General features: G+C 34.8%; 8 protein-coding genes across 8 annotated transcripts; 4 read left to right on the top strand and 4 right to left on the bottom strand.

Annotated features, from left to right (window-relative positions):
• Nucleotides 1-495: 495 nt before the first annotated feature.
• On the top strand, nt 496-1764 carry MAF1 (RNA polymerase III-inhibiting protein MAF1; the record flags this gene model as incomplete). The annotated part of the gene is made up of 1 exon (XM_071053331.1): nt 496-1764. One exon carries the CDS (start codon nt 496-498, stop codon nt 1762-1764), a length of 1269 nt encoding a protein of 422 aa, XP_070910739.1.
• A 444-nt stretch (nt 1765-2208) lies between these two features.
• RAD57 (putative DNA-dependent ATPase RAD57) lies at nt 2209-3597 on the bottom strand (the record flags this gene model as incomplete). Its single annotated transcript, XM_071053330.1, has 1 exon — nt 2209-3597. The coding sequence occupies one exon, from the start codon at nt 3595-3597 to the stop codon at nt 2209-2211; it is 1389 nt and encodes a 462-aa protein (XP_070910738.1).
• A 965-nt stretch (nt 3598-4562) lies between these two features.
• On the top strand, nt 4563-10058 carry RNJ42_03165 (uncharacterized protein; the record flags this gene model as incomplete). The annotated part of the gene is made up of 1 exon (XM_071053329.1): nt 4563-10058. One exon carries the CDS (start codon nt 4563-4565, stop codon nt 10056-10058), a length of 5496 nt encoding a protein of 1831 aa, XP_070910737.1.
• Nucleotides 10059-11070: 1012 nt separating this feature from the next.
• On the bottom strand, nt 11071-11709 carry RCR2 (Rcr2p; the record flags this gene model as incomplete). Its single annotated transcript, XM_071053328.1, has 1 exon — nt 11071-11709. The coding sequence occupies one exon, from the start codon at nt 11707-11709 to the stop codon at nt 11071-11073; it is 639 nt and encodes a 212-aa protein (XP_070910736.1).
• A 1269-nt stretch (nt 11710-12978) lies between these two features.
• Nucleotides 12979-15285, top strand: RNJ42_03163 (alpha,alpha-trehalase; the record flags this gene model as incomplete). The annotated part of the gene is made up of 1 exon (XM_071053327.1): nt 12979-15285. One exon carries the CDS (start codon nt 12979-12981, stop codon nt 15283-15285), a length of 2307 nt encoding a protein of 768 aa, XP_070910735.1.
• Nucleotides 15286-15973: 688 nt separating this feature from the next.
• RMD1 (Rmd1p) lies at nt 15974-17254 on the bottom strand (the record flags this gene model as incomplete). Its single annotated transcript, XM_071053326.1, has 1 exon — nt 15974-17254. The coding sequence occupies one exon, from the start codon at nt 17252-17254 to the stop codon at nt 15974-15976; it is 1281 nt and encodes a 426-aa protein (XP_070910734.1).
• A 504-nt stretch (nt 17255-17758) lies between these two features.
• On the top strand, nt 17759-18361 carry NHP10 (Nhp10p; the record flags this gene model as incomplete). Its single annotated transcript, XM_071053325.1, has 1 exon — nt 17759-18361. The coding sequence occupies one exon, from the start codon at nt 17759-17761 to the stop codon at nt 18359-18361; it is 603 nt and encodes a 200-aa protein (XP_070910733.1).
• A 427-nt stretch (nt 18362-18788) lies between these two features.
• Nucleotides 18789-26297, bottom strand: UTP20 (Utp20p; the record flags this gene model as incomplete). The annotated part of the gene is made up of 1 exon (XM_071053324.1): nt 18789-26297. One exon carries the CDS (start codon nt 26295-26297, stop codon nt 18789-18791), a length of 7509 nt encoding a protein of 2502 aa, XP_070910732.1.
• Nucleotides 26298-26378: the final 81 nt, after the last annotated feature.

Below are 26378 nucleotides of genomic sequence, written 5' to 3'. Positions count from 1 at the left end.
AAAAATAAAACCATAATAGAGAGAGAGAGCCCCACAAGATCGTTAATTGATTATTAATTACCCGGTTGTAGTCACATGTATTACCGTATAGCATTATTATATTTTATCGTAGTATACGTATATCATGTGTTATCTACATATATACGTTTCTTCACCTGATGTAGAATCGTTGGAGACGGTATATGTGGTTACCCGGATTATGAGCATGAGCGTTGGGCCGGGAATTTTTATTTTAGAAAAAAAAAAAGAGGGGGGGGGTGAGCGGATGGGAGAGGAGTCGCGACGCCAACAACTTTCTTTTGAGCTTTAAGAGAAGAAGCAAAAAAAAAAAAAAAGAAAGAGGGGGACTGGGCGGCTATTAACAATATTTAGAGTAATACCAATTTGAATACCGTTTTATTTATATATTGGTTTTTACTCTACTATAGAAAATAAAGGGTATAATTCGAGGGTGAAAGGAAGAAGAAACGAACCTTTCACAAAACAAAACAAAAAATGAAGTTTATCGATGAACTCGATATTGAACGAGTCAACCAAGTGCTGAATTTCGAGACTATTGATTGTAAGATCGTGGGTGGGTGTGATATATTCACTACGAAAGCCGTTGCGTCGGATAGGAAGTTGTACAAGACTATAGACCACCATTTAGACACAATATTACAGGACAATGAGAGTTATAACCTAGCGTTACAACACCAAATATCTATGGACAAGGACAAGGACAAGGACAAGGAGGATGTTAATAGGGAAGAGAAGGAGGATAGAGTTGGAGAACTGGATGGTGGCTCGCCTACGATGGGAAGAAGGGACTCTAGCTCTTTTTGGGAGCAGAAGAGGCGTATGTCGGTTAGTGAGAGTCCCATTTACTTGAATAAGATTGGTAGTGTGGGGAACGGGTATATGAGCAGCAACGGCAATGGTTTTAATGGGGTTAGTCAGACGACTTCCACAGAGGCTATTGCAGCACATGACAGTGTCTTGTCTACCCCGGTGGTTAAGACCTCTAAACTTAATGACCAGAATTTGAAGGACCTTGTGTCGAGTTACGATTCTGGGTATACAAGTTCATCCTCCGTGGAGTCATCAACGAAGGGCAAACATGTCAAGAACAGTAAGAGAGCGGACAGTATGGACAGTGCTGTTTTGAAGAATAATACCAACAGTAATAACAGCGATAACCACTACAGAAGGCGGTCCTCGCTTAATGAGCTCTCCCCTAAATTAAACTTGGGGCCCTTTGGTCCTATTAGTGAGCCATCAAGTAGGAGAACCTTTGCGTACTTAATTGCCATACTGAATGCCTCCTACCCTGACCACGATTTCTCTTTATTAGAGCCTAATGATTTTAAGAGGTCCTCTATCAAATCTTTCATTGCAAAATTTGAGAACTCTATGTACTCTCTTGGTAGAAACCCAGAAGAGTGGATATGGGAAATAATAAACTCACATATGACTCTATCAGATTGTGTTCTGTACCAATACGCGCCAACACAGTCTTTCCTAGATGATGAACCAGGTCATTTGTGGAGTCTCATAGGATTTTTGTTTAACAAGAAACGTAAGAGAGTTGCATTTGTGTATTTAATAGCATCCCGGTTGAAAATTACAATGAATAATAGTATAGGGACAGAAGACGATATGAGAAACGGTGACAGGCTAAGAGATAATGAGAATAGAGATTTTGACGTTGAAGGGAATCAGTATGAAGGAGAATACGATCTAACGTATGATGAACATGTAATAGACGATGACGAAGAAGAGTAAATGAACTATTGATTAGTTTACAATCATCTACCTTCTTTTTAGCTCCTAATATTTTATTTTAAATACCATTCCTCATTTAAAAAATCATTATCATGATTTTTTCCTTGCTCCATTAATTGTTTGTGTTTATCTTTCTTTTTTTTTATTGAAAGTTATCTTGTAAAAGCTGTCTATTGTTTATTGTTTTTATCTTTTTGCTCATTTTCTACCCATCAGACCATAAATTTGTATTTGATAACCAATACTTTAAAGCATTGATTTCCATTGACCATAGGAAAAATGGTTGACAAGTTGGACTATAAAATGTCTTATTAGCATATATAATGTTCTATCTATTTAGTCGGGAGAAACTGAATGAACTGTTTTTCTCGTAATCTATGAAAATTGAACAAAATTACCAAGACTATATTTACACGTAAATGCTTGGCCAATAGTAACCGGCCGTTAAACTGCCTCTATTCCATACTTCGTAATTTTGAAATTAATCTCATCAGTATCTGAATAACTAGAATATACTACTTTAAGAACTCTTTTAACTTGCCAGAAGTCTGAGACATCGTTACCTTTGAATTTTTTTAATTCACCCCTCTTTATTAAAGGAGAAGCCTTGTAACTCTTCTTTAAAAGAATCCTGGTAGAAACGCAATTGGCCCATACTAACCCAAGATTTGGTACTCGGTTATCCAGTTTCCGTTTAACTGGTTTTCTGTGCAAGGCTGCTTTTTGTGGTTTGATACCGGTGAGACTTTGTTTGCTCTGCGTGTCTACGGGGATATGCTTCCTTTCGAACTCATTCGCAAGCTCTATATACTTGTTATCATCTTCTTCTCGCTTTATTTTTCGTATTTGATCCTCTATCAGCATGTAATCCTCATCATCAGAAAGTATGTCCTCCATATTGACTTCGGAGTGTTGTTTTTTTGATACGGTTTGATGGATGGCTTGTCTATAACGAATGGTAGAGTTTTTCCATCCGACCATCCAACCTAATTGATAATCAAGATCGTTAACAGCTAGTGGTATTGGGTCTATAACCTCCGCAAGCGGTTTATCTCCCACCTGATTTGCTACTACAATGGCAAGTTCGTGCTCAATGGCCAATACTTTTAGTTTTTCAGCCATCGAAGCAATATAGGCCTTGTTTTCCTGTGATTCCTTAAAAGATTTAGCCTGTAGCTCAACTCGGAGATGGTGTGATATAGAGTCTATAATAATTAGTTTGATGTCCTTATTTCTATTCAGCAATACCGGCAGCTGAATGTTTACTATATGTTCCTGGGATACTAAATCGGGACAACTTACTGTGAATATATTCTTTTGATCAACATCCTGGGCTTGCCAGTCCTTCCGGCTTTCTAATATTCCTGCAATCCTTGACGTTGGTAAGTCACCTTCCGTAGTTATATAAACACATTTTGCATCTAATCCACCTTCCGATTTCGGCAGTTGTACACCAAGGGAAAGTTGCATCAACAACTGTGACTTTCCTGTAGAACTTTCACCGAATACTTCGGTAATACCTCCAGTAGTTATGCCTCCTCCCAGAATATCATCTATTGATATATCTCCTGTGGTTATTTGTTCGTTATCTGGACACAATGATATAGGTTTTATTGTATTATCAGTAAATTGCTGTTCGAACTCTTTCAGTAGAATCTGTTGAAACCTACCTACCTCGTTGATTGACCTCTGCGTCAACTTCGCCAGTTCTGGAGACCTTAGTGTAAGAAAATCCACACATGTCACTTTGTTTTGTGCAGCAGCTTCCAATAAGATCTCGAAATCACTATCATAGAGTAGTTTACTATGTGGGAGCTCATCATACAAGTCCATGAGATAATTTAACTGAATAATTAACTTAAGTTTTCAATTTCAATTCTAATATCCCAGCAACTAGCGTATACGTATAATAGAACTAGCTGTAAGGAGAGTTTCTAAATCATTATAATTATTATCTATAGCTCAAGTATTTATTTCATTGAACTGTTCAGCAATTAAGATTGTCACGGTTTTTTTTTTTAAGTTTTGGTGTCGAAAACGTACCATTTCTAAATCAGAAACATAGTCACGCATATAATACCTTTATACGTTATATTCGTACAGTGTTATGTATATACAAAGTAAACGCCCAAATATAAAGGTTAGATATATTTATATATATTTTTAATCTTGTATATATATTTAATTTACTAATTGATCGAAATAATATTTAAAAGTGTAAAGATTAAAACCATTTAAAATTTCCCAAGGGTTTGAACAAGAATAAAGCATATAAAATTACGACAACTCGCTATATATTGTGAATTATAGATTGTGCTCCATTGAAATTCCAAACTTCTATTAAAGATACCTTTCTTAAAGTAGGATAGCACATATAATATTTGTAAAATAACAGGGAAACGTAGGAAATTATATTACAACTATTCTTATATAGCTACCTATCTGTTGTACACAAAAGTTTTTTGTGTTTAAGTTTTGAGAGCATCCTAAAATTGAATCTAAGTAAATGCTGTAGAGAAAATAAAACTTGTAATATTAATTAATTAATTATTAGAGATCCTTCAGTTTTATATTTTTGTGTTTAGGATCCAACCTAAAATGAAAACTATATAAAGTGAAATAAATATTAAATATTTAAAATAATTTCTTTCTCGTTTTAAAAACTATTCTATAAATGCTATATAGTATATAGTTTAATTATTTAGTATACAAAATAATCATAGCGAGTTCAGGGAGTTGAGTATAGGAAATCGCTAAAGTAGAATAGTTTAAAGTTTTAGTTAATTTGTAGAAAAACAATGGGTTTGGCTTCTTACTGTACTGATAGTATGCTTAGTATGCTTTCTTGGCATAATTCGAGTGATATTACAGTTAAAGAGGCTAGTAAGATTGTTAAAATGGTAGGAGTTCGTCTGATTAAACGCAAGCTCAGACGTAAATGGCAAGACCATTTAGATCGTGTGGAAGAAAGAAGAGAAAGAAGAGAAAGAAAAGCTCAGGAGAAAGTTGAAAAGAAACCATGGTATTCGGGTTTCTTTCCTGCTCCAAAGGCTGTTGTTGAGGAGATTGGTGATTCAAGTCCAACTACTCCTCCTGATACAGTTATGAAAAAAATTCGTGGTTGGTTTACCAAATCCAGTCCAAAACTGCCACCAAGAATTTTAATGGTTAATAAGGATTCCAGTGTAGAATTTTCTGATGAGACGATTAACCGTAAGACCATGACTTCCTTGCCTGAAAAAATAACTATGGATATTACCGAGGATATGGACTCATATATGTATCCTGAATCCGATTCATCTCTAATTGTTATGAAAGCGGTTGCCTCTATACTATCACGTAGAAGTCATAATGATAAACCAGAAAGGTGCGAAAAAAGTTCTGACAATAACAAGAGATGGAGCTTTTTCCGTAAATCGAAGAAAACTAACCAATTACATACCACTGATGAACCCAGCAAATTACTTGGGATTCAAAAATTCAAACAAAAGTGCGCTACAATTTTTGATAAACTCACAAGAAAAAATAATGATCAAAAAACCTCAACTAAGCATGAGATTGCGGATCAAAGTATTGTAGAGAATGATCAATTTTCGACTGAAGATCTGACTGGCTGTGCTGGGTTGCTAGTTATGTCAAGAGACGAAAAATCGTTGAATACACTTGCTACTATTGCTGGCGATAGTACCGAGGAACGCATTCTCTATAATAATGCTGCGGATAAATTTTCTTACGACATCTATGTTAATAATGACATAGAATGTTTGGATAAGGAAAATGTTAATGAGGATTATTCACTAAGAATAACGTCGTATGATAAGATGAAATTAACCTTCGGCGGTCCTCAGAAACAGCTAGAACAAGGTGTTATTGTGAATGATAAGGCCCAAACTATGGGTAAAAATATAGTAGGTATTGAAAATATGTTTCAAAAAGGAAACAATGTTGTCGAGGAGCTGTTTGTTATAGGTTCGAATAAGAGCTCCCGATATGAGCACGTCCCTCAAATGTCTCAGAAAAAAGAGGCCAGTACAGAGAAGGTTATAATAGATGATTTGATTGAAAGGATAGAGAGCGAAATAAACGAGCTTAAGAATTATGATTCTTCCAGTTCATCTTCTATTATTAAGGAACAAAGATTAGAGACAGCACGTGGAGGCAATGATGACAATATATTAAGCGAAGAGGAGAAAGATGGCGTAATAAAGGACTTTATTAAAAGGTGTAATAATGTGGTAATTGACTACCTTAGTAGCCATGTGAGTTATGAAGTTATAGGTAAGCTGATTGGACGGATAGATAATGACATTTCTAATGTATTGGATGGGGAAGTACATAGAAATACGATCGATTCATTAATTATTCGTATCAGCAATGATATCTCTCATGAACTAGTTGAATATGTCCAAAATTCCTTGATTGAAGATCAAATTGACCTGGTAAAACAGGAGTTAAATCATTTGTATGAGTACGTTTCTGATGTGGAAAGCAATTTAAATGATTCCATAGACGAAAAATTCAGTCATTTTAGCTCTATTAATAAGTATGACAGTGATGGGTTGTGTATTAGGGAAGCATCAGTTCCTAAAACGCAATCTACTTTATCTAGCCTAAGTCATTTTGAAGACCTTAACAGAGAGGTAGCTGTTGATGAATTTATGAATATCACCTTCAATACTGAAGATGGAGCATCTGAGAACAGTAGTTGTACCAGTCCATTGCATATTAACAGTAATTCTGAAGATGGTCAGAACACTGATTCTGATGAGGTAAAAAGTGTTCAAAATTTATCTTCTAAAAAACGTTTCTATAGTTTTTCAAGAATAAGAAACACTTTTGATTTTGGTAAACTATTTAACAGTGATAAAGACGGAATCAAGCATGGTTCACCGAAGAACAAAACAACTGCTGGTACAAATAGAGGTGTAGCACAGATTACTTCTTCGGTCGATAGTGATACAATGTCTGTTGAAATATTAAGCAATAATAAACGAGTAGGTTCTGTTTATGAAACTGCACCTTCACCTGAAAAAACTATTGGTAATGTTGCCATGTTGAAAAAACCAGTATTTGATGATATTGTTCATGAAGAGAACTCTAGTTCTGAGAAAAAGAACTTCTTTTCTAAGTTCTCTTTACATTTAAATACAGTTTGGGGGGAGAAAAAAACAGAACATATCAATAATGACAAGCCACAGAAGAAAGAGCCTGCCAATCCCATTAATTTGGATGTTATTGATATCACAGCAGCTGATTCTTTTTATCAAGAAGATGAGGACACTTCGAATAAAATAAGAACTGAAGGTAATTCAGTAGAGCAAAAAGAAGATCGTTTAAGGGTTTTATTGCATGAATATCTGAATGATCCAGAAGATATTGGTGATTTAGATAAGTTACTGAAATATTTAGAGAACCCGCTAGATCATTGGCCAAATAAGATGCCGACTGACATCCAGGTTATCTATGATAGATTCCTGAAGGATAAAAAACCAACTCATGAATGCATAATTAATAAATTCGGTGAGGAAGTCATTGTTCCTATAAAATCTTTCAGAACTAAAGTTGATGATACTTGTAAAAAGGTAATGTCCTTTTTCAAAAATGAAGTAACAGAAGTAGTTGAGGAGGAAAGCAAACCCTCTGAACCGCAGAAATTAACCGACGAGATATTAGAAGATCATTATTATAAGCGTTTAATGCGAAGGTTTGAGCGTCAAAGGGAAAGGGCAGAAAATGCCCTACATACCGGGACTGATGATAAAAAGGTTGACGACTTTTGTAAAATCCTTGAAAATTATAGTGATGTTCCTCCAGAAGATCCAATCATTGGTGCAGAATTTGATTTGGCACCTAGGGTGCAAAACTATCTTGACGATCCCAATAGACCATCCTTAGCAAAAACTGGAGCATTTGCTTTGTTGGTTGCATCAGATCGTGAGAAAATTAGATTGAAGAAGCTACAGGAATCACATAATGATCACAATGCCGTTCCAAAGTCGATGCTTAAAGCACCGATGAGAAATGGAGGGCCACTAATGTGCCCGGATGGAAAAATCCCTTTACCGGTTTTAACAAAAAAAAAAGAGAACTCATATTTTACTAGAAATATAGATAACAATTTAGGAGGTTCTCTTCAGGATATTAGTGATGCAAAAAAAACAGTTAAGCCTTTATGGGAGAGAATCGCTAAAACAATACCTGACGATGTTTTCGATGACACAATTGGCGATTTAACTCTTGAAAGGATAACAATACAAGTTAAGGAGCGACAAGAAATTGAGATGAATAAGCATGACAACAATATAGTTGATAGTGGGGGTACAAGGGTTTCTAAAATAACTAAAGAAGCCCGAAATCAGAATAGAATAATAACCACCGATCACAGTGAAGCTCACCTGCATGAATCTGGGGACTTAAATTGTACTAAGAAGTGTTCTTTAGCTGATCTTAATAATTGTAGTGGGGAAGAAGTACAGCTGAATGTCAATTCTAAAACAAATGTCTCTTTTAACGATTCTTTACCGCTGAAGCTAGTGGAGGAAGCAGCAGACATTAGTGAGATCAAAACCAGTGTTGTAGATTCTCGTTGTGCTAGCCTGGATACTTCGATGTACTACGGCCAACCTATAATGGAGGAGAAGAATATTCATTCTGTTAAGTCACCGCCTAGTAATGAGGATACTCAAAAAAAACACCAAAGCCAAGTAGCTAATTCCGGTATTGAGAAGCTTGTACAGTTTGCCAAATTGCTTGGTTTCGGCTCACTCATCCCTACAGCTAAAACTGAGGACAAGCCTAGTCTGGAAACAGTAAATGAATGTTCTAGTTCACGAGATCACTGTTTAGATGACCGAGGACTAGATGATAGCAGCTCCTTAAAAAAAAGCGTGGAGTCATCATCATCTGTTTCAAACAGTGCACCCAATAGCTTAGATGTTAATTCAAGTCAGACAGAAAGTCAAACTGAAGTTAATGACAAACTATGTGTTCCAGGCAGCAGTAATAAAGAATGTTGCCAAATGGGCATCTTACCTGCTGATGTCGATGGTGTCATAAATTCGCCCTTGTTTAGCTCCGAAAGCTCAGCAAGCTACTTTAAGCAGTCCAGATGGGGTCCTGGACTTGCATTGGCGATAAATAATGTACCCTCGGAAGCTTTAAAGCCTTTAGAAGAAGATACGACAGATTTCATTATGCCCGACGGAACAAAAATTAGTTGTCGTAGAAAACGAGATATGGTTATCAACTATAATAGTCATGGAATTCCTGGGGAAGACTATCTAGGAAAGCCACAATCATGTAACCCAACACCTGTTTGGGTCGTGGGTCCTCATGAAAGGTTTCTTTCTCCTAAAGAAAGAGCTGCTAGAGTTCCAATTTATAAGAAGAAACTTCCGGAAAAGCTCAAAAGCTGTCTGAAAAAGAAATTTTATATTAGTTTGAATGTTCCTTTAAATTACGATTGTAGAATTTTCTACATTAATTATGTTATTTTAACACCCAGAGAGGTGGAAGAATTGGGATATGATTATTCCTTTCCGTACGATAAGAAGGCAATACAGGATTTGTCATTTAATTTTTATGAATGGTTGGAATCTGAGGAGGAAGTGGATTCTTTTGACATAGTTAAACCTGTTCCCTTTGTAAATATGTGGGACAATCCACATATATACGTCAACTATTGGGTTGAAAAGTTAAGAGTTGTTACAAAGAAAAAGGTGCGACAGGTAGTTGGACAAAAGAGAATTTATTTTAAAACCTTTGTTGAAACATGTGAATTTAATGCCCAAAAATGTAGTATAGATGTCAGGGAAAAGATACGACATGCTTTCTTAGCTGCTCCTCATGAATCTTGGGGCATACCATTCCCTATGCAGGATGTTACTTTCCTTGAGGTAGACTTCCTGCTTGATTATCAGGAAGGTAAACTTACCAAAGATGAGTTCGAACGTTATGCAACTAAGCAATACATGGTAAAAAATAAGGTAGACAGAACACATCCAGACTATCCAATACTATTACAAAAGCAAGAGAAGTTGTTTTTGTGGGTAAACAGTTATGATGATAATAGTGATTTCAGTAGCGACGAGCATATTTTAGCTGGCTGTCTAGTGAAATCTCTTGCGATATGTCTTGTCGTATTAGGCAATGGACTAAACTTACCGACTTTTATTTCATTAGGTTCTTCAAAAGTCTACGACTTTGTCTTGAGCTTAGATGAGCGAATAAAAGCCCTGAATAATCCAAACGCAGAAATGTATCCTTTTGGCAATCTCGAAGAACTTGCTAGATAAATTTAAGTTTTGAAATAATACATGATATTAAAATACTAAAAAAAATTAAAAAAATTAAAAAAATTAAAAGTAATAATAAAATAATAATTAAAAATTAAAATTAAAATTAAAATACTAAAAAAAATAAAAAAGAATAAAAAAAAATAAAAAAAAATAAAAAAATTAGAATTAAAAATAAAGATAAAAAAAGTGAATGTATTTATAAAATAGTAAATTAATTAATAAATATATATTTATAGTTAACTAGGAAATTGAGGTTATTATATTAATCTATTTGATTATTTAGAAACGTAGAAAAGTATCCCTAAAGATATATTGTCTTATTTTATATTATATTAGATCATTAGATATTAGAAATAATAATGGTAAGAACTTTAAAGTATCAAGCCAGAACAGAAAAGTTGATAAATTTATCATGATGAATTCATAATTTGAAAGCGACCCATAACCAAAATAAAAAAAACATTAAAATGAAATGATAACCGAAAATAAATAATTTAAGTTGGATTTTGTTGTAAACTTGAGTAGTTTACATTACAGCATTTTCCTTACTTTATCACCAATAAGAAGTAGTATTAAAAATAATTAGGAAAATTATAAGTTTAGAACAAATACAAAACAAAAGAAAGAAAAGAAGGTGTCGTATTCATGAATTAAATTTGCAGTGAGATCAGAGTATAACATAAGTTGTAATTGTCAGAACAATGTTGTTTATTCGTTTAAAAAAATGTCAGAAGTGTGTGCATTTTATATTTCTGATTTTTTTAATTTTTATTATGTTTTTCTTTTTTTTTTATGAAGTTTATTATTTTTTTAATGTGAGAAAATAGTTCGTTTTTTAAACAATGAGAACAGGAATATATGCATTAATATCTTTTATAAGAATAGTTTGCCATGGAATGGGGCGTCAGCAAAAAAAAAAAAAGAACAAGGGAGAAAAGCGCTTGACGAAGAAAGTATCATTATTAGTATAGTGTTATTGGTTCTTCTTTGAATTTGCTATATTGAATAATCATCTTTTTGGTTCGTTACTGACTTCTTGCATTTGAAGTGACACACTTGATCTTTCTTCATCACCTCCTTCTTCTGTTGCAGAAGAGGAAGGTCCAGTTATTGTTCGTCTGATGTTAGGTTGGGACGGCCTTCTAAATTCCAAGTCAATATCATCGTTAGTACGTAGGTATGCAGATTCTGGTGCTTGGAGATCTTCATCGACCACTACAGGAGCACCTGTAGTCCCACTGGTACTTCCAAATGCAGGAGGTGGGACATTTGGTGCTGGGAATTTAGCGTCCTCGTTCTTATGAAATACACCTTGGTTGTCGTAGTAACCCAAATCATGCTCATTAGCCCTCTCCGTGTACATTGGTACATTCTCCTGGTCTACCACATGGTTCTGGTTATATGCAGCCTGACTCTGCCTGTAGGAAGGTGGCGTCATCCACGCAGTACCGTATATGGGAGCCTGCCCACGATGAGCACGCCTCCTGTTAGCAGTAAACGTCATCAGAGTAAAGATACTCATCGCACCAACAAGGATAGCCAAAAGAATCCACCGACCCCACTCCCATGCCGAACTCCCAAATGAATCATCATCACTATCACTAGATGTGTAATACGTAGGTCCATATCGTTTCTCAATTATAATCATTTCCTTTGTTTATTTTTTTGTTTATATGTTGGTTGTTAATAACTTATTCCTCTCTATTAGGGTATAAGAGTTTAGTTCGTTTGTTTTGCTTTGTTTTGTTTTGTTTTATAGAGAAAAAAATTCCTATATGGTATTTATATAAGTATTAACTGGATCAGCCTTAATAGTGAATAAAACATTGATTAGCCTTATTCTTTTCTTCCGCGCCCCCTCTCCTCTCCGATGATCTTATAATCATTTAACTCTTTTCGTCATCGGTCTCTTGCTGCGCCCAAATTTTAGTTTTCTTTCTTTTTTTATTTCTATTCTGTGATACCTTATTTTTTGTTTTCACTGCATCCAACAGGATTCGAACTGTTGTGTATTTGTTTATATTTTTTGTATTATTATACGAGCAGTCACATTGATATTAGTATAACATGATGGGATTCGTTTGAGAGTCCTCTATTTGTCCACTGTGTCTCTCTACTGCCTCTATGGCTGTTGGTGCTGCGTCTGTCTTTGTTATGTTAGGGTTCATTTTCTTCCTCAAATGATCCGCGTAGTATTTTTAACCGTACGACTGAAAAAAGGGAAAAGTTAAAGTCAAAATGTTTTTTAGGGTTTGAAATCACAAAAAATTACAGATAAAAAGCAATTTGTTTCTTTAATATATTAATATAACGCACTATTCGGTTTATGAAACCCTAAAAGAAGACCTAGATAATAACCCAAAAAAAAAAGGGAGTGAACATTTGTAGAGAGAGACACACACACACACACACACACAATAAGGAATAAGACTAAGACTATTAAGAAGAGAACCCAATATAAATATCAAAAGATATACTATTAAATAATTAAAAAAAGGGTGAATTGCTATTGGGATTTAAGAATTAACTCAAAGATAATATAGAAAATACTAAAAATAAACTGAAAACTGAACAGCAAAAAAAAATAAGAAAGAAAAAACAACGAAGTATACACTTATTTGTCAAAAAAAAAAAAAAGAATATCGTCTCCTTGCCAATCCTTTACTTCTAATAAATAAGGGTAAAAAAACGAGATAGAATACGATTACTTTTCATTATCTATTATAATTTCTCTTAGATCAACAAAATACAAATTTTTGAAGTATTTTGACTCTATTAAGGGGAAATTATATTTTGTTAAATTATATCATAAACAACTGACTAGATAAAAGTAATAATAAAACCACAAAACAAAAAAAAATTAATACATTAAAAGAGAATTAAAATTTATATATATATTTTTTTTTTCAAAAGGAATATGAATACATATGATGAAGATCCTCTTGGTCCTGGTGCAGTTGCTACACCTTCAATGGTGAAGCAAATAGCACAGGAATCGCCAAAGAAAACTAGACCCAGACGTCTATCTTCTTTAACTGAATTCTCTGATCCTTTCTCCACTGCTGAAGTCTACTATGGGCCTGCCACTGATCCTAGAAAACAGAAAAAGAGCACTAAGAAGTTGACTAGAACTAGAACCATGAGTGTCATCGATAACAGTTCTCTCGCTAAGAACACTGCCAGTTTCGGGAATTTCCAATTGAAGAGAAGGGGCTCGGAAGACGACAGTCTTACTGCAAGCCAAGGTAACAGAAAGTTCTTTATCGAGGATGTGGACACAACGTTGAATGAACTGCTATCAAGTGAGGACACTGATTCCAATTACCAAATCACTATTGAGGATACTGGTCCAAAAGTACTAAAAGTTGGTACGGCTAACTCAGGAGGGTATAAGCACGTGAATATCAGGGGTACATATATGCTTTCTAACTTGTTGCAAGAGCTGACAATCGCTAAGAGCTTCGGAAGACATTCCATCTACCTGGATGAGGCTAGAATTAATGAGAACCCGGTTAACAGATTGTCTCGTTTGATTACTAACCAGTTCTGGAATAACTTGACTAGAAGAATCGACTTGAATAACATTGGAGAAATTGCTAGCGACACTAAGGTCGATACTCCAGAGGCTAAGAATCCTAGAGTCTACGTCCCATATAACTGTCCCGAACAATATGAGTTCTACATTCAGGCCTCTCAGATGAACCCATCCATGAAATTAGAAGTCGAGTACTTGCCTAAGGACATTACTCCAGAGTACGTCAAATCGCTAAACGCTACTCCGGGTCTACTAGCACTAGCAATGGAAGAACACGTTAACCCTGCCACTGGTGAAGTATCCATGATTGGTTACCCATATGCCGTGCCAGGTGGTAGATTCAACGAACTTTATGGTTGGGATTCGTACCTGATGGCTTTGGGTCTCCTAGAGAGTAATAAGGTGGATGTCGCACGTGGTATGGTGGAACATTTCATCTTCGAAATAGAACACTATGGTAAAATTTTGAACGCTAATAGAAGTTATTATCTGTGTAGATCGCAACCACCATTTTTATCTGATATGGCATTAGTAGTCTTCAACAGAATTGGTGGTGATAATAACCCTAACGCTATCGACTTCTTAAAGAGGTCATTTGATGCAGTAATCAAGGAGTACAAATCTGTTTGGATGGCACATCCAAGACTAGACCCTGAGACTGGTCTTTCTTGCTATCACCCTGATGGTGTGGGTATCCCTCCAGAAACAGAAGCCTCACATTTCGATAGTATCCTGACTCCCTACGCTACAAAATACAATGTTACTATTAAGGAGTTCATTAGAATGTACAATGATGAGGAAGTCCATGAACCACATCTTGATGAATTCTTCTTACATGATCGTGGTGTCAGAGAATCGGGACACGATACCACTTATAGATTTGAAGGTGTATGCGCTTATTTGGCTACCATAGATTTAAATTCATTGCTTTACAAATACGAATGTGATGTTGCTAACTTCATCGAAAAATACCATAACGATAAGTATACAGATCCTCATGATGGATCAGTAACTGATTCAAAACATTGGAGGGACCTCGCAGAGGCTAGAAAACAGAGCATCTACAAGCACATGTGGGATCCAGAATCCGGGTTCTTTTTCGACTATAATATCAAAGTGAAGTGTAGAACCAGCTATGAATCTGCCACAACCTTCTGGTCTCTTTGGGCGGGCCTAGCAACAGAAGAACAGGCGAGATTGATGATCGAAAAAGCTCTACCAAAGCTGGAAGTACTTGGTGGCTTGGTTGCATGTACTGAGGAATCCAGAGGGCCTATCTCTGTTGATAGACCACATAGACAATGGGATTATCCATTTGGTTGGGCACCTCACCAAATTCTAGCATGGGAAGGTCTAAGTTCTTATGGATATAGTGGCATCGCTTCAAGGTTAGCTTACAGGTGGCTTTACATGATGACTAAGGCATTCGTCGATTACAACGGTATTGTGGTAGAAAAATACGACGTTACAAGAGGTACTGATCCTCATCGTGTGGATGCAGAATACGGTAATCAAGGTGCTGACTTCAAAGGTGTAGCTAAGGAAGGTTTTGGCTGGGTTAATACAAGTTATCTCTTGGGTCTGAAATACATGAATAGTCATGCGAGAAGAGCACTGGGTGCTTGTATCCCACCTTATCCATTCTTCAACAGTTTGAAATCTGAAGAAAAAACTATTTACGGTCTATAACTACAGAAAGGGAGTTAGTATATTTGACCACTCTATCTTACCACATATGCTCTGTTTTTTATACTAGGAATTTTGAGATATTCAAACCAATCAGCTGATTTTATCTTCTGTTTATGAATATCATATATAATCCTATATTCATATTGTTTTAACGAAATTCATCTACAAAAATAAAAGAAACTATATCCCGCCTTAAATAAAAAATAAAAATATATAATAATTTATAACTTACTAACAAGGATTGACACTAAAAAAAAAATTATAACAACTTTTCCGAACATTATCTATTTTATCGCACTGTACGTGACAAAGTAGAAACAGTTCTGAAAAAGTTCTTTTTCTATATTTCCTTTTACTATAAAGCATTTTATAGCTTCGGAAGTCACAACCTATACGTTTATTACGAAACTATATAATTTTAATTATAGTAGAAAGTTAATCAAAAATAATTAATAATTGATTTATATATCACATGACCTATTATATTATACAATCCTTCTTCTAATTGATCTTATTATGGAATCGTGTAAAGAATAGTATCTCCATAATATTGATGTACTGCGCATTATCAGATTATCAAATGGATAAAAGAAAATACTTCTCATTAGACACTAGATTATAACAAGAAATTAGGTGGAATATGCAAAGTCTGCTAAGGATATATTAACGTTTAGTACTTACGGGTCGATTATTTAATTTTGTTGGCTATCATGTCAACAGCGATATTGACGAGTGCAATTAGTACCTGAACTATAACTAGAACAATGACTATAAGCTCTAAATATTCCTCGTGAGAGTGCCCCAATTGTTCTTTTAGCATTTGTAACATATCAGAAATGACCTCCAATCTTTGATTAAGTAAAGCAACACGTTGGTTAATTTCTAAGTAGCCCCTTGTCGCTTGATATATAGGCTCCAATTGTGGTTCGGACCACATAATTTCAGGAGAGTCCAGGACAGAACCGTGCAAGTTGATGTTAATTCTTAAGATAAATAATTCACCTATACTTTTCATTATATCTTCCTTACTCATAGACACTTTACCACTAGATGCGATTTCTTGTGGAATATCCTGGGTGTCCTCGATGGTGTTATCTACAAGTTCTTCGAATAATGAAATTTTAACACTCTGTGCGACAGCATGAGATATGGATAATTTGATCATATAATTTGACCCATCCCTCAATGTTATGAAATCGTTATAAATTCTTGGTTGATAACTTTGTGTGACATAATAGTTAAATTCTTCCACCTGTACGTCCTCCTCTGCCAGCTTCTCCTTTTCGAATTTTTCGATGTCATTCAAGAATGCCTTTTCTTCTCTTTCTGTGAATCCCCATAATACAATTACACCATATTCAAAAACGAAGATATCTGGGTGTTTATCACTTACATTGATTTCACCACCCTCATCATCTAGTCTAATAATATCGTCATGTTCGAACCTCTTGTCACCTCTCCAATCATTATATCGAAATGGGGTGTATAAACATTCGTCAAATAATTTGGGATGTGTATGATGCACTTTTTTAGAGTCCTTTAACCACCTAATCAAGTCTTTCATATTATAACTACTAGCAGTGCAATAGGCTGTGCATCTGGGTAATAAATGTCGATGAGCTTTACCTAATTTCTCAGCATCCCTCCTCGCATTCTTATCTGTGATTCTATTCACCTGTGAATACACATCTCTGTCTCGCAGCTCAGGTCCGTCATCTTCCCGATGAAATGGTTCTTCTGGTAACAGTTTCAGTTTCTGAGCAGTTCTAGAGGTTCTTTGTGCACCCGCTCGTACCTGTCTGTTCATCCCGCTGGAAATCGCATTGCTACGGCCCTCAGCTAATTTACTTGACCGATGACCTTCAGATATTGGTTTGTTATAGCTCTCCGGCTTAGGCATATATTTATCGGCATTAGACTGGTGTTCACCCTCTTGCTTATTTAGTAGCGTTTCATTTTCATTAGACATTGTTTACAAATAGAGCTTCTTCCTATGTTATTGTGTAAAAGTTTTTGTATTCTTTGGTACTCAGTAAATGAAAACCAAGAAAGTGTTTTCAAAAGTATAAAATGTGAGCCGTTATAGACTTGACGATGTCTTGACCTCTAAAATGGATTATGTATGATTCGAAAACTCAAAATTCAAAAAAGTCCAAAGAAGCAAAAAAAATAAGAGGCCCTTCTACAGAAGAAAAAAATCAAAGAAAGCCTTGCTCTGAAAAGAAAGAACTTTTAAACTGCTTCGAAAGCAAAAACCACTTAAACCATTTGTAATTGTTGTAAAGGTTTTCAGCTTATTACTTTAAGAATTAATAGGCATATAATTTGCGGTAACTGCTAGGCAAAGAGGATTGAGGATAGTTTTTTTTTTACATAAATTAGACCAGGTTTATACTATTGAAGAAAACAGAATAGTAGTTTTGACACGCAATCTCCAAAAGATAAATACAGACAAAAGTACAAGCTCAAAAAAATGGATGTTAAATCAATTAGTGATGATGAGCTGAAGAGAAAGATAGATGAGTTGAAGGAAAATAATGAAGTTATTGGGCTGGCGTTACAACGTTCCAGGCTTTCGGTAAAACGGTTAAAGTTAGAGTATGGTGTATTATTGGAGAGGCTTGAAGCTAGAGCAGAGTTGGATCCAGAATTAGATACATTTAACCCCCTTCCCTCGTTAGAAACGTTCAATAAAGAACTACTGGCAACATCGCTCAAGAAACCAAAGACAAGAAGGCAGAAGATAAAAGATAGAGATCCAAACATGCCGAAAAGGCCTACTAATGCATATTTACTTTTCTGTGAAATGAATAAAGATAAAGTTAGAGAAAGTGGGTCAGTTGATGTTACTAAGGACTTAACAGAAAACTGGAAGAATCTAAGTGAACAAGAACGAAAACCTTATTATCGTCTCTATAATGAAGATAGAGAGAGATATCAGGCAGAAATGGAGGTTTACAACAAGAAAGGCAAAACAGATGACATAAATTCGGTTTCTGTTAAAGACGAAAATGTAGATAAGGACTCAAATAAATCAGAGGAGTCTGATGCTACCCCAACAAAAACGGAGACATAAATTTCATATTTCATATAGGGTTTACTTAAGATATATAGAATGACACTTTACTGTAATATGGCTAAATTATGAACGCCCTAGAAGCAATTGCCCTACTTTAAATAAAAATGTAAATGAAAGCTGAGCTCTCTATAGTAAATTGGAGGAAGGATAAATGTTCATTGGATTGAGATGTCTATTGTCCAATTAAAAAAATATCTAATCAATATAGACATAATTGTATTATAATACTACAAGCATGATGAATCGGTTTTTTTTCAAAGGAACCCTTTCATTTATTTACGTTTTGGATAGGAAAATAAACCTTATTTCTTATGTTGTAAGTAACGAATTTTATGTTATTGAGATTAAAATTTTATAGAAATGCACACTATATAAGAAAATTGTATAGTCTATGAATAATAAAAATAGAAAAGCTATCCGATGCTTAGACACGTCTCTTCTTATTCTTTCTTTGGTAAAAACCGTTTTCATCCTTTTCATGCTTCCGCTTTTGTCTTGAACGAGCATGTTTCTTCAACTTTTTAGCAGCAGCTAAATCTGGAGCAGTAACAGCAAGTACTGACCTTTTGTTTCTTCTCTCCAACCTCCTTCTTTGTATAGTTTGTTTAACATTAGCATATGCCCTAGAAAATGCTGAAACAGGAACTTTATCTTCTAATAGCTTCATACACTCTTGAGCGATTGTGCACAATTCGGCCTCTTCTTCACTTAGTCGAGAAATATCGTTCTTCTCAAGGTAAACAAATAAAGGAAGCAATATTGATTCACTTAACAATTCCAATTTCCCAACATCTAGTAATTGTATTAACAAAGAGAAGATTTGAATTGCAAATTTCTTAGAAACAAAAGTATCGTTCCTGTTTTCTTCACTTCTTATAATCGAAGCAACTGATCTGACGAGATAATCAATTGCAGTATCGTAACGATGAGACAACTCCTCAGTATCAACCTTATCTGAGTGAATAAATTTAGTGCTATTATTATTCCAATAAATTGCAATTTTTATTATAGTTGCCGTTGCAACACTTGCAAGAGCTTCAGGAATAGCAGGTGCACGCATCTGATGTAGTAATCTTGATGCAATATTCTGAATCTCCGAATCTTCAATCTTATAAGTGAACTTGTCAAGATGCTCAATGTATTCGCTAGTTAATGTTGTGGCTGCTTGACGAACCCACATATGTGGATACAACAAACATTCAATAACACTTCTCCATATGTTCTTATAGTTGTCTTCGTAAACAGATTCAGATTTTGACACGAAAGTTTGAAATACTGAAAGTGAGGTATATAATAAATCCCATGGGGTTGTTGACTCCGATCCTACACTTCTCAAAGACCTACTTATGGCCTTAAAGGCATATTCGTTCAGTATATCACTTTTATCAGATCCAAGACCTTCCAAGTAAATTTTATAGCTTCTGAGACCTAAGTTTAGGAATTGGGGTTCTTCTAATCTCTTTAACCAAGCGGTAATGTATTTTTCTATTGTGGCCATTGAATCATCATCTAATCTTTGCAACAATGCGGTTAAAATTAAAGTTGCCATTTCACGACATCTTGGTGTATCATCATTTACTGCAACATTTGATAAAGAGATAAAGAAGGACGAAGCTAATTTTGATAACAAATCAGGGTTAGCCTTCGTAACAATCAAGTTAATAAGTTCCATTACAGATTGTTTTCCATCAGGTGCAGGGTATTGCAAATTATCCACCATAAATTTGAATTGTTTTTCCAAACGGCCTTTACTTTGATCATACTCCATTAAGAAGTGATAATATACACTTCTTGCAACATTTCTAATATCTCTTGAATGGTTAGTTACCATAATCTCACGCACGTTATCCATGATATCATATAGCTCTGGCAAAACAATATGCTTCGATGTCAAAGACTTTAGAAAGTTGAAAGCTAAACCCTGCTTGTTGGGTTCATTTAGATCTGGTAAGATTCTTTCCAACACATAACTTAGCGCAGTATCTTTTAGTTTCATATCCTTATATTTAATAAAGGCTGATAAATATTTGACACACATTTGACATAGCTCAGACGTTGTAGAAGGAGAATCCTTTACAATATTTAGGGCCTTTCTCACACAGTTCTTGAATAGCATCTCTTCATTTTCAGGAAATTCCAATTTCACAATCATAATCAGCACCTTTAAGGTACTTATCAGCACGGCTTCATCTTCGGAAGTTAAGGATTCTTTCATTAACGGAATAAACCCAACCAAATTTTCTGGCTCCATTAGTTTTTTATTTCTACCGATGATGGTTCTTAAGAGATCAAGAGAAAACTTTTGTAAAGTATGCTTTAGTAACGAGAATTCTACGACTACCCTCTCTTTCTTTTTGTTTAACTCTACCAAGAAATGTTCTTCAGTTTCAGTTCTACTCTTAACCGGTTTAGGTTTTAAAGAGTCTTGTTGTCCCTGATTGAAAATTTCAAAACATAGTGTTAGGGCAGTTACGTCAGATGCCTCAGTATTATGATTAATACCGAGAGAATAATGTCTCAACAGTTCATGGAGCTTATTGAGATTCTTTAACCCTATTCTTTCCATTAGAAGTGATTTAATTGGTTTCAAAATAGAGCTGAACTCCGACAAGCTAATATTTCCTGAAAGGACTTCTGCAGTATCATAACTGCGGTTTACTTTTACCTCTTTCATTTTTGTACGGTAATTGTCAGATTCCTTTTCTTCACCAACTGATCCAAAGATGTCCTCCATAATGACCCTGACAATAAGCTGAGCAGACTCATCAAGATCCCCATGCTTTAACTCGTCTGATATAACCCTCAGAACATAATGAACCGTGTAACTTAACACATGGACTTGGGAACCCTTTTTTAAAGCAGATACTAATTCCTTGATAATGAAAATAAGGTATTTAGATCCTAGTTTTATAGTAATCTTGGAAAGAGAGTTTCTGACACTGTCACGTAACTCTTCTGACTTACTTCTTAAAACTTGACAAATACTTGTTAAAACACCTGGGAGTAAGCTTAGCTTATTTTCTTCATCCAACCCCAAAAGTAATGTAACAATACATTCTGATAATGGCATACGGGCAACAATAGTATCATCATTCCTAGTTGACAAGATCTTCATAAGTTTTGGGTACAGTTCTTCTCTGATAAAACTATCCGCTTCCGTTAGTTTATTAGGCATTTTCCTTAATACTTTACTATGTTCTTCCTCAGAACCAGTACGCTTACATATCAATGTATTCATCAATGCACTAGACACTTGGGTAAGAAGTAAAACAGACTCCTTCAGCATTGTCTCTTTAGATTTCAAAAGATTCATGTATCTTCTAACCAAAGCCTTATACTGATTCCAACTCATAAAATTAGATAATTCACCAATTGTTATTAAAGACTCATTTCCAATATTTCTATATTTTTCTTCATCTGAGAAAACATATTGCTCTGCCAATGGAATCAAATAATGAGCAATACTGTTATCTGATAATTGACTAGCAACTTCCTTTAGCCTTCTAATAGCCCTTTGACGACGATGTAATTGAATATGTGTGATATTTTTGAAGAAACTAGCTTCTTCATCCTCACCGTGTGACAATACTCGCATATCAGACAGATCCTTGTAATACTCTGACTTTTGAACGATATATTCTAGAAGGGCAATGTATTCTGCAAGAATTTCATCTTGATATTTCCTTAGTCCTATTTTCACTTGTGGAATTATGATGTCCTTCAAAATCTGAATAGCGTTTTTAGCAGAAGCTTCAGATGATTTCATATTGATAACATCAACAAACTTGGTCAGAGTATGGGTTGCATTAGTTCTGATAGCTAGTTCATCTTTATCGTTCATAAAGAACAGAGAAGTATGAATGATTGGAATCCATTCTACTTCATTGAAATCTGCGTATAATTCTTCAGTAAATTGTTTGAATGTAGATAACATACTTGGGAAATTATATTCCTGCATTCTCCTTTCTGAGTAGGAGTTCAAGCCAACCATCACATCGGCAACTTTTTTCAATTCGTCGAACCTTAAAGAAAATGACTTTAGCACTTCATTTAACTTTAAACGAATATCTTTTTCAGAATAAAATTGATAAAATCTTGAAACAGTCTTGTACAAGTTTTCTATCTCTTCCCATCTTAATGCGCTGATTGGAATTAATGTTTTCACCACCTCCAGGATCTTTACCAAAAGATTGGAACTAACAGATTTACCAGTATCTTGTAAAATCAAGGTAAGAGAAGACAACAAATATGATACAGTTTCTTCATCTTGTACATAACCATTTTCTGTCAAGTTAACTAAAACCTCAATTGCAGTGGATATAGATTCTGAGTTATCCAATCTCTGATATAACGTTGGTAAAGATTTTAGGGTTGATGCGGAAATCCTTGTAACTAATTCAATGTACTCTTCATCAGCTACGGGTCTGGTAATAATATCATTACATGCTGTTAAAACTGCGACTAAAACAGGGTCTTTAGTATGAACATTATCCAACAACTTCATTAAACTGTCAGTACTTGAGAAATTATCAAAGTATAGGAATTTGTATAAGGCTTCATTACCAGCCCATTGAACCATGATTTTCAGCAGAGAAGACATTTGTTGGGCGTTTTCTCCTGCAAAGTTAACTAAACGAGGCTTAACCACACAAGTGTGAATGTCCTCAACAAACTCATTCCAGTCTAACGTTTCTCCTAAGGTTTCAAAAAATTCATTCATGCACTTCAGTGATATTTGACGCAAATTGCTTGCAGTTTTAATCATGTGAGCACTTTCCTTATAGATTTCTTCATGACCTAACACATAGTAGGAAGAGTTAATAACGAATATTAAAGGTCTTAAAACGGATTTAAGGACTTCAGGATATTTACTCCCTAAAATAGATAAGACGGAGCTGACAATATTAACGAATCCACTCATCCTTTTCAGAGTCACCTGCGATATAGCAGACTCATCTATCAAGTAACCATTTTTGAAAAACTTCTCATATTCAAAACTACCAAAGCCTAAACGTAAGAATTCTATCATATATTCTTTTCTTAAATTTGGTAGTATAGAAATTACAGCATATTTTCTGCTCTTTTTCAGAGAACTGGTGACAGGTGTTTGAGCTCTACCAAATAAAATTCTTAAGACATAAGGCATCAAAAAATATTCATGATTCTCTTCAATTTGTTTTTCGTTATTATTAGCAAAAAAAGTAGTCATTTCATCTTTGAAAAGTGTGTCATCTAAAAGATTTTTCAAATTATCCCTATATTTCACAACTGTCGATTCTTTGTAAGCAAATATTGCATCCAGGGCTAGTTTCTGCACATCCGTACTCTTACTACCAAGTAGAGTCAAAAGTCTATCATGTAGTTCGTCCGCTTTATAAACATTCTTAATATTTTTGAACTTGCTTAACAATTTTAGAAGAAGGTTTCTATCAGCTTCAGTCCAATTTCTTGCATTTTTGGTTTCTTCAAAGTTTTCTTCAAACAGTTCTTCAAATTCATTTTGGTTGAAGAAAAACTGAATGATATCCCTGAAATGTTGTTCTGCTAGATGAGGTATCAGTAACTGCGTCTTCAAAGTTTGATTTCTGATTTGACCAGGATATTCAAAGGAACCTCTTAGTCCTTGACTAATGTTAAGTACAGAGTTGTGAGCATCCCAATAGTTATTCCAGTTATCTTGGAAGGTGTTAAATGTATTTTCCAACCTATCAACTCTTGAATTCCATAAAGAATATTCGGAATCAACATCCATTCTGTTATCTGGATATGATAACACCGGTTGTTGTTCAAGGACATTCATGAAGAACAAAAGTAGATCCCAAGCTAAATCTGGACATTTACCATTTGTTTTTGAAATAAATTCGTAGACTCCATCCCATATAGGTGAAAATCTGATCGTTAATAAACCAAACATATGTTTAAAAACTATTTTAATTTGTGCATCCTTTCTTTCCAATTTTAGGAATAGGTCAGACATGGCACGAATTCTCGAGGCCAAAGGTCTACCATTCTCAAGAGAAAGCGGAATTTCTTCAATGATTTTACATTCATTAACCAACTGTGGACAGTCACCTTCGGTGATTATATAAAGAATGGAGAAGAGTTCTAATGTTTCATGCCTAATGTTTGAATCCGGTAAAATCAGGTTTTGTGAGAGGATATCCAAATAGTCCGCTAGAATTAATTGTGCTTCCTTCTTGATTGCCACGCTCTTCTTTTCGGAAAGTTTTAAGATCTTTGAAAAACCATTAACAAAGAAAACACTATCCTTGTAGGTACTGATATTTTTTAGCAACATTTTCATCAGCTTGAGGGTATCATTCTCATCGATATGGGTTACTGATAGACATAAGTTACCAACTAAGTCTTTTCTAAAATCTGATACGTTGTCAGTGTCCTTAAATAATTTTGATAATGTCTGGAATATGATTTCATTATCAGACCCATTAGAATACTTGAGAACAATAGATCTCCAATACAATTCGTATAGCTCTTCATCACCTTCGATGGTATCAGATTTGATTGTTGCGAAGAAATCACTAATAGATTTTATAAATGAACTCGGTATTCTTATATTCAATCTATTTTGCAGGTGCTTGGATTTTTCAAGGTCCAACAAGAATAAAGCTATTTTTTCTCCCGTAGATTCCCAATTCTCTTCTAGGAATTTATTTAAATATTTTTCTCCACTATATGATATTATTTTATCGGCACAAATATCTAAGGTATATCTGTAAAAGGTCAAATAGTGATCTGTGAAGTTATTGGCGTAGAATTCGAATAAAGACTTATGCAATTGAGTCATCGTTTTGACATCGGCATTTCTAAATAGAACCGATATCAAAAATGCAATGTTTGTAGGTTTTACGTCATGTTCTCTTGGAGTCAATTCAATGACTGTTTTAATTAAAGAGACCACAGATTCCCAACTTGGGATCTTTTTACCACTCTCCGAAAACACTAAAGTTCCCATAATTTGTACCACTATGTTTAAGTTACCATTCTTAATGCTAGTTTGTAATTTTTCGAAGATGAAATTATAAGTGCCTTCGAGGGACTCATAGGAACCATGTTTAGAGACATTCATCCAAACATCACAGAAAAGAGCAGCACAGGTCTCATCGTTAAACACTAACACTCTATCAAGCATTATACCAATTATAATATTGGCTTTAGAATGCAGAGAGTCTCTAGTGGAGACTAATGATTCCGAAAACAAAGTTAAGAGACCATCATAGTAGTAGTAGTTATTAACATCTTCGTTATTCTGTATCAATCTCTCAAAGAAATAATCAATCAGAGGGCCCAAATTCTTACTACTAGTCTTTCTAATTAAGAATGACAATGCTTCAGCTGAGAAACGAGACAAGTACTCCTTTTGATGAGATAATAGTGGGAACAAAAGTTCTGATGTGACTTTTAAATCAGCTGTTAACACACGAGATAAGTACTTGAAGATGTAAGCGAGAGCATTGAACGCCCATTCGAAGACATTTGAGGATTCAAATTTTGTAGCATCACTAACCAAATCTATCAAGACAGTGATGCATCGAGTGTAGAACTTCATAAAGTCGGGACCCAAGTCATGACAGAATTGAGCCAACATATCTAGTAAAGGCTGCAAAGAGTACTCGTCATGGTACTCGATACACTGCACCAGTAAATCGAAGATCTTAGTATCATGGTATAAGATTTGAGGCAAGGTTTGGACTAGTGGGTTTAGTTGACCACTTAGCTCAGTAAACTTGCTACTCAGGTTAATATCCTTCCAATGATCGAAAGAAGCTCCTAAATGGGAAGTCTCCACTTCGAAGTCAGTCACAGCCCTCTCTAGATTACGGGCTGGTTCTATCCTCAATTCATCAATCCTATTCTTAAAGGAAGAATATCTATATCTTTTGGTTGTCTTTGTCTTTGTATTATTCTTCTTCATCTTACTGTATTTTATTGAATATAATATTTATTATATGGGCAAACTTCCAAAAACAAAAAAAAACGAAGATAAAAATTTATT

The sequence above is a fragment of the Nakaseomyces bracarensis genome (assembly GCF_045282275.1).
Source record: "Nakaseomyces bracarensis strain CBM3 chromosome Unknown Scaff11_0, whole genome shotgun sequence".
In the NCBI taxonomy this organism is placed as follows: Eukaryota; Fungi; Ascomycota; class Saccharomycetes; order Saccharomycetales; family Saccharomycetaceae; genus Nakaseomyces; species Nakaseomyces bracarensis.
This window is presented reverse-complemented; position numbering and strand designations above follow the sequence as displayed.